A 12679-nucleotide genomic window follows, 5' to 3' on the forward strand; every position below is an offset into this window, starting at 1 on the left:
TGAAAGAAAAGGCCAGAGGGGATGTAGATTCTTGTATTTTTTTAACATTAACAACATTATTATTTATCATTACTTCTCTAGTCATGAAAGACAGAAAGTTTGTGTGTGTGTTACAGGTGACAGCACCTGCAGTGTCAGATCAGCACACCGACACAGCGGTGCTTTGTCACTTTTTTACAGAGACCCATCAATCCCCAAGCAGACATGTGCCCTAATCCCCCCCCAGTGAAGAAGTCTGTAACACCCTGCTGGATTAAATCTCAATAAATACCTGAAATATTTTCCCCACCAGAGACGCCTCCAGCAGAGGAAACAAGCAGTGAGAAAATGAAACATGCACAGGAAATAATCACTACGCTTCATGCACGTACTTCCAAAAACATTCCGATGCATTTCAGAGACAAAACATGCTTCTGTAGTGACTGACAGCTTAATTACTGTTAGAGCAAATGATAGATTATATTACCAGGGCACTGAAAATACTTTACATAAGCAAACGTCAAGAAGTTTGCTTATGTAACCAAAAGGGGAATTTTTATGCATTAATCAACTACAGGAAAAGCTAGTAGCTCTATTACTGGAACATGAGAGACACAACTCTGATCTATACAAATGGGAAGAGAGGGGGGATGGTTAATAAGGAAGGAGGCCCCTGATTTTCAACCATCTTTCATCTGTCTTGTGTCCCAATTATCAGAAAACACACTAATTAATTTACTCTTAAATTTGATACATTTCAAGGGATGTTCTAAGAAAGACGACCTTTAAACAAGAGAGTAGACTGGCTGGCCATATTAGACACGGACAAATTTGGGAGTCAAGACAGACGATGAGTCGGTTCAGAGAGTTCACGGCAACATGTTTAGTTGAACGCCTGTTTTTACAGACACACACTTAACCCAACAATTTTCTCTTGTATCGAAACAAAACTTTTTTTCAATGCAAAAATGCAACAGGCACTTTTTTTAGTGAATACATCTGCTGTGAATGAACAGTACTAGTCACAAATTTAATTTAGCTGCAAATTAGCCACAAAGTATTTGCAATGCAAAATCTATTTTACACTTCTAGTTTATCTCCATCACACACACACACACACACACACACACACACACACACACACACACACACACACACACACACACACACACACACACACACACACACACACACACACACACACACACACACACACACACACACACACACACACACACACACACAGCCAGTTAATGTCCCATCTACCCTGTGACCTTTTGACTGCATATTTAAATGTTGTGTGCCTATGTGTCGCCTGTGTACTTGTATATTGTGTTACTTATTTGTCGTGTACTTATATCTCTACTTATATGTTTGCACCGGGGATTAGATAGAAACTGTTTTTCAATCAATATGTACTGTGCATTTGCAGAATTGACAATAAAGTTGACTTTGAGATAAGATTTGTGTGTCTTGGAGTCTTGTTCTTATATTTAATTTGATTTAAGTCTCTTCTATTCTATTCTCCTTTACCTGTATTTATTCTGTACATGGTCTGCAAAAATATAAATAAAAAAAAGATGGAGGATTGCCTCATATTATATCATTATATTATATTATATTTAGCACATTCAGAGTTACTGCACATGATTTTAAACTCTCTTGTCTATTATCTCATACAGCAGTTGTTCCTGTCATGTAGCTGCAGTTATCTACCTGCAGGCTGGTGCTCTGGTCAGAAAAAGGCGAGCTGAAAAAGGTTGTCACGATGCTCATGATGGTCTCCGTCACATAGCTCTCCAGAACCGTGTCCGCATGTTTACGATCGCTTGTGTTGTTGCACACCTGGAAAACCCCAAAACACAACATATTTTAGCGTTATTACACTTTCCTACATGGTGTTATTGTTTCCATATAAACCCCACTTGTTCCTTACCCTGCAAATGTCAACCAGGAAGTTCTCAAAGAGTTTCCACATGTGGTTTGAAGTGTAGATCTCCTTCATTTCCACCTCAGTGTCCACGTAGCAGTGGTTCAGGAAGTTGATGTAGGCGATCTTCACCTGAAACGTAGTAATTCATGTTTGAATGAAAACATGGTTCCAGTACAGGATTGTTGATGTTCTAATCCAAGGAGGTAAAATAAGTTGAAGAATCTGTCATTTCAATAGTGCTTTATCAATACAACTCTTGCATAGTGCAGAAGCTACAAGTTTAAAGAGAAAGAGGACAAATCATTTATTTAGTGGATCATCTTAAAAATTGAGACAGTTTTTTTCCACAATTTCGTTGATTTGTCAAAGAATAATTCATGGATCTTGATAAAAAAAAATCTGAAATGTTTAAATATATTTTAAATAAACATTTATCTTTAAATCTGGTTTAATAAGGGAACTGTTGGGCCTTGGAGGAGCTATGAAATTGTAGTTAGAGTTTTTGAACTGAGATACAATGAGAACCTCTTTGAAGCCTCTTATCGCTGCTAAGACCCTCATCAGATCTTTGTCCACGGCTGCTCTCACCTCAGGGATGCAGTCCTCGTGCGTTACCACACGCACTATGTCATCCAGTGGTAACAGAGAGTTACACTTGATCTCTGTGTAGACGTTTTTGCCCTCGGTGCAGACCGCCAAGAGCTCCACCAGGTGAATGTGGTACATCAAAGGACTGTTCTCATCCATGCGGTCACGCTCCGACCGCATCATCTGGACCAGTGTGTGGAAGGAGGCCCGGTCATTGTAGAAGACCAACACGTCTTCGCCGGCATTCACGAGCTGTAGGGAACAAACATAAACATGCACCATTACATCAGGCTGAAACTGCAGCAAAGACATGCAGGTAGAAATTAAGTGTGGAAACCCGAGATGACCTCTGCCATGACGATGTCCTGACACTTCTTGATGAACTTGTTCTCTGCTTTGACAATAGTCTGCAGGAACTTGAGATACTGGACGTTGCGGCCGTGTGTCTCGATGCAGTGGACGAAATGCTGCACCACGCGCTCGTTGATCTCACTACAAAGCTGGAAGTTGTTCATGAAGATGTGCTGCATGGTGATGGCTTCCAAAATCTGGACAAAAGGAAAAGGGGAGACGCTTCAGAACAGAAAGCTGGAGTAAAGTCAAGACCAGTGATTACGAGTATTGCTTGGTGCATAACCGAGCATGACCTCTCACCCCTGGGTTGAGGAACAGATTGATGTGCTTGTGCAGCAGGGCTTGGTTCTGCTGGTTTCCTGCACAGAAGTTCTGCAGGAACTGATGGGCGAGCTTCATGATGTCCTGCATACGTAAATCTTCTCCCTGGAGGTGAACAAGACTGATGTGAATATGTATCCATAAAGCACGTCACAGAGCATCGTTTCCCTGAAAGCTGCTCACATACCTTCTCATAGGGGATCTGCAGGAGCTCTAGGACCACGGCATGAGCTCCCATGTTCCTCAAAAGTCTCTGCTGCTGTTTCCTGCTCTTCCTACCTGATAGACCTTCTTGGACACACAACCTGCTGAGCCGCAGCAGGATCTGAGCAGGAGATAAGGAGCGAAACAAAATGTAAAGAGGTGAAATGAAATATAATGCAACATAATGTGCGATTCATGCAGATTGAAGCTTGTCAGATGAAGTAAGCTAGCTACCTCTTTCACCACTCTGTAGTTGTAACTGCTCGTACTTTCTGGTTTCTTCAGTTTGTCTGTGCCCCCAGAGTCTCCCTGCGGAAAATCAGAAGCCGTGTTTCAGAGAACAAGAGTTTTTTACAGTCGCTGAGATACTGTAGTATAGTTTGAATCTTCTGACATTCAACATACTGCACCTTTTTATTTTGTGACTCAGCGGACTGTCCCTCTCCTGTGTCCATGCCTTCATCAGGCCCCTGCCTCTTGTACACCCACAGCTCAGACTTCTCTACGATGGAGCGCAGCTGGTCCAGGTCCGACTTTATTTGCTTGTAATTTTCCACATCTTGGCTGGTGACCAACAACTGGACCTATTAACACAAACACTCAGCTACCAGGCTTTTTAGGCAACACCTGCTAAAACTAATGTGGTCTAGTAAAAGAAGGGCTGCAATAAATCCTCCCTTTATAAAAGTGACACTTTCAGTTCAGTCGTTGGTTCTGTTAATGCTTTAAGGCTTTTCTACGTCAATGAGCGTTAACACCACTGTGTATGAGGGAGGACTCCAACCCCTTTATAGTTTACGAGCTAATGCTGCGAGTCATGTGGGTTAAAAAGAATCAAGAGCACCTTAAGCAAAAACAAATGGTATTCTCTGTGTGTATGAGGCTTCAGGATACCTGCTTGAACGCCTGCAGAACCTCCTGCCTTTGGCTGAAGTGCCTGAAGAGCAGATGTAGAGCTCTGGACACCAGAGGAGGATAATCATGCATGGTTAAATGGAGGAGGACCCTCAGGAAGGTCCGACCGCCATGATCGTCCAGGTCCAGCGGGGTGTTCTCTTCACTGAAATCACACAAAAAAGAAACACGCTAACAATGAAAGCATGTCATCTTTTGTGTATTTTGTGATTCTTTCTGTATTGGGACTGTTATACCTTCCACCAAAAATCCCCTCTGCCTGCTCCTCTATGTGTTCGAAATCCAAAGCACCTGGAATCACAGTGTTTTTTGTAACTAGGCTCTTCTCATTAGCCACATCATTTGTGTAAAACATTATGCTGTATATGAATCTGACCTGGCATGTTGCTTGGTCCCTCCACTGCTCCAGTTAAAGATAATTCACTCTGAGAGTTACTCTCATCAAACTCCCTCTTAAATATGGACAGCAGACAGGAGATCCTGTAGTCCAGACGGACATTCAGGATAAACTACAGGACAGGACAAAAAATAACAGGGAAGTGAATATACATATCTATAGTATGTGCTTGCACTTGCATGTAAGTATACTTGTGGGTCCTTTTACCTGCAGGATCTCTATGATTTTAAGTTTGGTGTCCATGACCAGTATGTCCTGCTTCTCTGGTTCAGTCTGAGTCTTGACTGTGTCTCCATTCGCGCTGATGGTGGACGTTGTGGGAAGGAAGCCTCCTCCTCTCAGAACTACTTGGGACATCAGCTCCCCGACTCCATGAATAGACCTCATCACATTACTGCCTAGACACACACACACACACACACACACACACACACACACACACACACACACACACACACACACACACACACACACACACACACACACACACACACACACACACACACACACACACACACACACACACACACACACACACACACACACACACACACACACACACACACACACACACAACTCAACTTCATGTCCATTGAACATTAGCTCCTCCAGTAGCCACCCAGGGCGTTCATACCTTTACTCTCATCTCCCTTGTCCAGTTTGTTGAAAGGGAAAATCGTGCTGACGTGGACACAGTCTAGAATAGCCAGCAGGATCTTTGTTAGTCTCAACAGGTCACTGAAGTTGTAGAAACCAAAATAAATCAGGTTCCTGGCCAGATTCACCACCTGAACGAGACAGATAAATGTATTAAACTGATGTGCGACCTGTGATTTCTATGATGTGTGTGAATATATAAACAGATTGTGTCTGACTCACCTCGAATGTGAGCTTGTTCTTTTCCTTATCAGCAAACGGGAAGCTCTGACCCACGACATCTCGCAGGTAGTTCTCAACAAACTCCATCGTCTGCGAGAATCTCTCTTTGATTTCATCTTTAGATGTTCCATCATTGTCATAGCTGCAACACAACAAAACAACCACACATTTATCAACAAGAAAATTCAAAGACAAATATCCTAAAATGAACATCGACTAAATTGGCTCACTCGTCAATGGCGATCTCTGATGGGATCTCCGACCAGAGTCGTGCGTATTTGACGGGCGTGACCTGCTCCTGAGGGTCACGGTCCACATGCATGTGCAGCATCATGCGACAGAAGGAGGCCCGCAGGTCATAGGGCAGGTCCTCATCCGACATGCATCGCAAGATCAGGTCCACGTCCAGCTGGCCAGAGATCTTGTTGATGGCTAAATACTGACGGTCCAAACACATCCTGGCAAACAGGTTCAGCTGGTACCTGCAGTGGATATACACACAGTCTTAGACTCGCTTTAAAACTGGGAAATGATCATACAGGCATCATCGGCTCAACCTTAAGTCAGAGAGTCCAGTGTCTACCTGTAGTAGCTGATCACTTCCTGGTCCTCCTTCAGGCCCTCCTTGGCATCCTGGGCCAGTTCTCTGATGCTTTTACTGCGGATCTCTTTAATGCTGTCCTTCCAGAACAACCACACCTCCTCCTCATCCTCCTCTGACTCCACAGAGCTCTCCCCGAGAGGCACACCCTCAATCTCAAATCTGGACAGGACCAGTCTGCAGAGAGGGGGGGGTAATGGAGACAAATATTACATGTCAGTTTTTATTATGCTGATAAAGACTGTTAGGATTAGAAACAACGACTTGCTACATCATTATTACTTGTTGGAAAGGATGTGATGAGCCTTATATTCACACTGTCAGAAGAGAGCAATGAAGATTAATTAAAAGACTTACTTTACAAAAGAGTGTATATCTATATGACTAAGTACAGTGGTTGTTGAAGAACACAATTCTATTTTTGGATTGTAAATTGATTAGTGAAATAATTGATATAAATTACATTTTACACCTGCGGTAGCTGTTGTATTTAGAAGTGAAGAGGAGAAGAAGGGCATAGATGAAGGTGGAGGGAGGAGTACTCACTTGGTTTCTATGAGGATGTCTGCATTAGTTGGATCCAGCACTGCGTTACAGATGAGCTCCTGTGTCACAGGGATGGACTTATTCATTGACACACACAAGTCTGACAGGTAGTCCAGGAACCTGGACACACACACACAACACATATTCAAAATTCAACAAGGATTTCAAGAAATATACTAAAGTATACTTAAGATTTGACGTTAAAATCAAATGCTGACTACTCTTATTGGTCAGTTACTGATGATGTTAGTTCCCTTTGATGTGTGCACGGCTTGCATTGGATTGCAAAGATTGTGTACATTCATGTAAAAAGGATATACTGTGTGATCATACTAGATTACGATCAGGGTAAATTTGCACTTTTGGATTTTTTGCAAACAAAAGGGAGAGAGGGACAAAAGAGAACATATCAGACCAGTACTAAAATCCCTTCACTGGTTGCTAATAGCATAGAGGGCTCCTTTTTAAATCCAAAAATGTCTTACACTGTCTTCAATTCTAGATTTTTCTATTCGATTATGTTCCCATGTGGTCATGGAGGTCACTTAGTGTTAGCTTGCTGAACGTGCCACACTCAAACTACAAAAATGTACTATATTTTTACTGTAGTCTTACACTTGCATTAACCCTTTTCTCATAATTTTTTTGTATTTTAACATCTTTTACTGTCTTAAAATGTTCTATTTTTAAGCTCATTTGTGCAAATGATCATCCATGATTTAATCATTTCCTCTTTGATTCTGTCAGGCCTGGACGTGGTGCACAGACAGGCGGACGCACACACAAACCTTGGCTCTCGGTTCTTGCGGACCAGACTAACGAATGTGTCGATCTCTGCAGCCGTGATGTGTTTCTCCAGCAGCTTGCGGTTGTTGTGGAGCAGAGCTGTGATCGTGTCCTCGGCCAGGACGTCATAGCCGATCTGTTTCTGCATGAAGCGGAACTGTTTGGCGATATACTCCTACAGGCACAAAGACACAACCGGTCAGAACATATGTGCACCAACAAAAGCAGGATTTAGACTGTAATGTGGTTAAAGAGAAATAGAGTGTTCCTAGAAGAGGGGAATGTGGTATTTCACAATAAACAGGCATTTGTCAAAGCTTGAGGTCGTATCTCACTGTGGTCCTCTGTCCTCTTCTCAGCAGAAAATTTAAATGCTCTTATACAGCACAGTAAATTAGATTTAGGGTATTTTTTTGTTTTTGTCAATGCGTCTTTCACCTTCTATTCAATTTACTGAAGGAAATGTGGAATGCAGCTTTATAGGAACTTCATGACCCTAAACGCCCACGTCACACTGTGCCAGGACTGACAAGCCATACCTGGTTCTTGCGGTAGTCCTGCTGAGAGTGACGCAGAACCCGGTAACACAGGCGGCAGATATGTCTGAAGGGGGCATGACGCTGGTCAGCCAGCTCCTCCAGTCGCAGCATGGGCCCATCGCCACTGTCTGTGAAGGGAGCCTGCAGAAGCTTGAAGATCTGAACAGACAGGTGAGGTTGAGAGAATCGTAACCACACTGAAGTAAAGGCGGAAAAGATTTTCACACAGGCAGATACAGAGGGAGCAGGGAGAGTGTGTTTAAAATGTTTGCTGTATTCACACGTCACCTGCTTGAGAATGTTCTGTTCTCTCATGAGTTTCTGTCGCTCTCTGTTCGGTTTGTTGACCATGATCTCTAGGACATCCTGTCCGTTGTTGGGAATGTCCACAACGAAGAACACCAGATCCTCCAGGAGCTTAGTGACCGCTCTGGTTTTATATGAAGAAAACCCCAAACAAAGCAGTTAGTCTTCACCATCTTGTTTCTGTTTTATAAAAGTTCACAGAGTGGAACCAACGTGCAAATTATACCTCCTCTCATTCTGAGTGATGGTGCCTTTTTCCAGCTTTCCAGCAATGGAGGCCAACACTTTACTGGCATCGTTGGCAAAGTCCAGGTCTCTCACCTCAGCCGGAGAGACGGGCACAATGGCAAATGCCTCTTTGTCCTCTTTCAGTGAAGATGTGCCAATCTTGAATTTAAAACAGAAATGCACAACAGGTATTTTTTAGTATTTTCAGTATTTTCCCCACAAAAACTACAATTTTTATATAAAAAAACAACAACCATGTGCATAGACGGAGCAACTTGCATATTATATTCAGAACATTCTAAAACCCTTCCATCAGGGTGGAGGGGCTGCAGGGAGGCTTTTTAAACTGGCAACAGTTGGTGTAGATTTTAACTACCAGTGACTCATGAAATCATAAAATCCCAGACAGCATTTCACATCAGCACCGTGACAGTGAGAGTCGAGACAAAAGCTGCGACAGTGTACTGGTGATGTATACATGAGGGTAAATAAACGGTCACTTACACGCAGCATGACGGGTTTCTCCTCCTCCTTATCGATTGGTTGGTTGGTGCTGTGAACCCACGTGTTGGTGCACAGGTGTCTGAGGCGCACATATGAGTTCCTGCAAACAGATTTTTATACAGATATTTATGTTTGCATATGGGTTAATATGTGGACTTCACACATACATACTCATTCCTAAAATACACAGATGCCTTTCTACTACTCATTGGACATAACTGAATCAAATATAAAGCAAAACATAAAGTCAAGTAGTTTGCATTCACAGCAATGTTGTAAGGTAGGTGGCAGCAGAATAAGCATTTAGATCTCCTTTTTAAGTAACAGCACTAACTTTCTTTTACAAGTACAAATCAAAATTTGACTAGGAATTTAAATGGAGTAAAAGGTATAATAGAAAGATTCATGTTTTATTATTGTATATTTCATTTCATTGGATTCTTCAAACATGAATACAGTAATATGTAAGGAGTCCGTTATGGGGTAACTGAATAAAAGAAGAGATATGTTGCTGGCAGGGTAAAATTATTGTGATCATTGCATGGCTGAGGATTATCTTAAGATATATAAAAAAAAGACAATTCTAGTAGAAATAAACAGAGTGGTGAATTCCAAATTGTTACCTTTGTGACCCATTGATACAGTAAAGGTTCTCAGTGACACAAGAAGCACAACAGCAACATTTTTAAAGCTGCAACAGGACCAAACGTACATGCTGACATAAACTTCACATCAACAAACAGCTTCCTCTTCTAGGGAAAGTCTGGTGAAAGTATTTCTAGTGAATTTCTGTGAGTCTGTGGTTTTCTTCATTTGTAACAGATACGTGAGAAATCCTCCTACGCTGCAAACACATGCACGCACGAGCGCACACACACACACACACACACACACACACACACACACACACACACACACACACACACACACACACACACACACACACACACACACACACACACACACACACACACACACACACACACACACACACACACACACACACACACACACACACACACACTTCTCATTACTCCACAGGACAATGATAATTCATGTTGGAAGTCCCCTGTATGCTGTATGGTTTTCAGTGGAAAGAGCGACAGACCAGAAAACTGACAGTTCCTTCTTTCCTACACATTCATATCTTCAGTAACACAGGTACGAGCTGGTTGCAAACACTTCACAACTTTATTACCACCTTTATCCTTTTGGTCTTCCTACCTGGGTACGAGCGAGTCTCCCCCTCTCAAGGTGGTGGGGTCCAGCTCAAATATGGAGGAAATGTCATTTCCATCAGGAACGGACACTAGAGTGTACATGACTTTGTCCTGGACGTTTCTCAAACGTGCTCTCAAGGCTTCTTGCTCTGAGTCCAGCTAAAGAGACAGGAACAAAACACTGTTTGCTTAGAAATCATGTATTATAACCATACACAACCACACGTTTGTCTGCAGGATTACACAAAATCCAATGAACTGATTTCCATGAAACCCGCTGGAGGGATGGGACATAGACCGAAAAAGTGCTGATTCAATTTTGGGACAGGGTGTTTTGATACTTTCCCAGAAAATAATGCATAGATCTTGATTTTGAATCAAGATCGGCCATATTTAAGGAGCTGATATCTCTTAGTGTGTGCAATTTGGTGCAGCTTGACTGAAATCAAGGGGCCTTGACGGAGGTTTGTGCTCTACTGAGAGCCATCCTACATCCTAAGAGAGAGGCACAATGACTTATATCAACCAAGTCTCAGCTTTATTCTTGAATAAATTAGTTGGATCAGATTATTTTTCCTATTTTTGCGTCATTTCTGCAAAAGGATTCATGATTGAACATTTTCTTCATCTCACTGCCGTTTTCTTTTTTTACAGATGTGAACACCTTCATGTTGAAAGTCACAGCCGCTTCATTGAGTGCTGTGGCAGGGAGACACATTCACGATGCAAGGCTGCCACCTGCTGTTTACTGGCATGTACTACCTCAGCAAGACTTGGTTTATGAGAAGATCAATTCTCAGTTTATTGCATCAATGAGTTCACCTGTAAAATTGTGTAAAGTGTACATATTGTTACTATGGTTACTTGCAGTTGACTGCACCTTGGTTTTACAACAGTATTGCCGTCGTATTTGAGATAATAATACATTAAAAATAATAAAGAGTGATTTATTGGTGACTGTTACAGTGATAATCTGCAGAGCAGTCTATCAACATGATTTACTCACTGAGGAGCGGGACTCCAGGCACTCCTCTTCATAGTCTGGATTCACCTGCAGAAATACAGTAGAGTGGTTCAGCAGCTGGAAGGAGAAGCAAGTGTAGATACCATCATTTAATCTAAATCACTACTTTATAGGCCTTTAAAGCTGCTTCCCTGTTAGGTAACTATGTGCAAAGAGAAAAAAGTGTAAAAGAATATTTTACTCTATTTCTGCTGCTATTTACTACATCCTGTGGAGGTGCATTACTTATATTTTTACACTCTCAATCCCTTTTTGCACTATTCCGATTTGCACTACTCTTTTCCTATCCATCGTGTGCGTTATGACTGCATACTATGTTGTACTGTGTTCTATGTTTTGAGTACTTAATAAGTTGCGTACTTATATGTTTTGTCTAGTTATATGTTAACCTTTAGGATCAGAGAGAAAACTGCATTTCAATCCTGTCTATGGCCTGTACATGTGGCAGAGTTGACACTAAAGTTGACTTTGACTTATTCTTTTGTGCCAATGTTTTTTCTGGAAATACGTCCATAATATGTCAATATAATAACGTAAAGGGTCTTTGGTTATTTAAATTCAGTGGAAATTTGTTGCTTTGTTCTTATCCCAGTAAACATAGTGTCCATGGTGGACAGACCTCTGCAGCCAGGTAGTGTCCAGTGGCCAGGTGTTTGAACCTGAACAGGCTGTTCCAGTAGCCTGCCCCCCCTCTGCACGGGTCATGCTGCACAACCTATAACCAGAGCAAAAAGCAGTAATAACTTAACCATACAATCCAAAGAATTCAATGAGGCAGACTCAAAAGTCTGGTTTTATATTAACTGCTGGCATTGAGAAAACAGCTGAACTACCAAAACACTATTAGCAAAACCAACCCTAAAAATACTCTCCCTCACCTCGATCTCCCACAGGGCTTTGCTGCTGGTTGCCGAGGTAGCTGACTGCCGTCCAGTAGTGCGTAGGAAGACATATTGTTTTCTTCTGTGATCATCACATGTGAGGAATTTCTCTTGTTCTGCATGAAATAACCGAACCACATCTCCCTGGACAGAAGACAAATATTTGTTACCATCAAAAGAATTTAGCCTAAATTTAAAACCAACGTATTACACAGAGACAAACATTACAAAATGTATATGTATTCTTGGTACAGCACATTTTATGTATCTCACGGAATAAATTCACTATTCTAAGCCAGAGCCTTTTTAATATTTATTATAATGTAAGATTTCAGTGTGGACCATAGACTGTGTATAAAAATGGACGACATGACAGCTCCAAAAAAATGAAGCCAAAGAATCTGAACAGACCCCTGGTGGCTGACGGCCGAACAGGTCATGAATCCAGCCTACTCCATATTAAGCGATTGGACG

The 12679-nt window shown here is 41.9% G+C and overlaps 1 protein-coding gene across 1 annotated transcript in view; it reads right to left on the minus strand.

Annotated features, from left to right (window-relative positions):
* Nucleotides 1-12679, minus strand: part of LOC132999327 (inositol 1,4,5-trisphosphate receptor type 1-like) — a 66045-nt gene that overhangs the window by 36399 nt on the left and 16967 nt on the right. Inside the window, exons 9-34 of the mRNA XM_061068967.1 lie at nucleotides 12203-12349; nucleotides 11944-12039; nucleotides 11307-11351; nucleotides 10305-10459; nucleotides 9081-9180; nucleotides 8575-8735; nucleotides 8331-8472; nucleotides 8043-8201; nucleotides 7506-7678; nucleotides 6718-6837; nucleotides 6154-6348; nucleotides 5801-6052; nucleotides 5571-5712; nucleotides 5326-5479; nucleotides 4899-5089; nucleotides 4671-4803; nucleotides 4531-4585; nucleotides 4274-4439; nucleotides 3790-3963; nucleotides 3614-3688; nucleotides 3363-3500; nucleotides 3155-3280; nucleotides 2848-3048; nucleotides 2501-2752; nucleotides 1916-2041; nucleotides 1696-1824 (exon numbers count right to left, since the gene is read on the minus strand). Of these exons, the coding sequence (XP_060924950.1) occupies nucleotides 1696-1824; nucleotides 1916-2041; nucleotides 2501-2752; nucleotides 2848-3048; nucleotides 3155-3280; nucleotides 3363-3500; nucleotides 3614-3688; nucleotides 3790-3963; nucleotides 4274-4439; nucleotides 4531-4585; nucleotides 4671-4803; nucleotides 4899-5089; nucleotides 5326-5479; nucleotides 5571-5712; nucleotides 5801-6052; nucleotides 6154-6348; nucleotides 6718-6837; nucleotides 7506-7678; nucleotides 8043-8201; nucleotides 8331-8472; nucleotides 8575-8735; nucleotides 9081-9180; nucleotides 10305-10459; nucleotides 11307-11351; nucleotides 11944-12039; nucleotides 12203-12349 (3807 nt within the window). The remainder of the gene's footprint in view (nucleotides 1-1695; nucleotides 1825-1915; nucleotides 2042-2500; nucleotides 2753-2847; nucleotides 3049-3154; nucleotides 3281-3362; nucleotides 3501-3613; nucleotides 3689-3789; nucleotides 3964-4273; nucleotides 4440-4530; nucleotides 4586-4670; nucleotides 4804-4898; nucleotides 5090-5325; nucleotides 5480-5570; nucleotides 5713-5800; nucleotides 6053-6153; nucleotides 6349-6717; nucleotides 6838-7505; nucleotides 7679-8042; nucleotides 8202-8330; nucleotides 8473-8574; nucleotides 8736-9080; nucleotides 9181-10304; nucleotides 10460-11306; nucleotides 11352-11943; nucleotides 12040-12202; nucleotides 12350-12679) is intronic.

Source organism: Limanda limanda, chromosome 4, assembly GCF_963576545.1.
Source record: "Limanda limanda chromosome 4, fLimLim1.1, whole genome shotgun sequence".
Taxonomy (NCBI): domain Eukaryota; kingdom Metazoa; phylum Chordata; class Actinopteri; order Pleuronectiformes; family Pleuronectidae; genus Limanda; species Limanda limanda.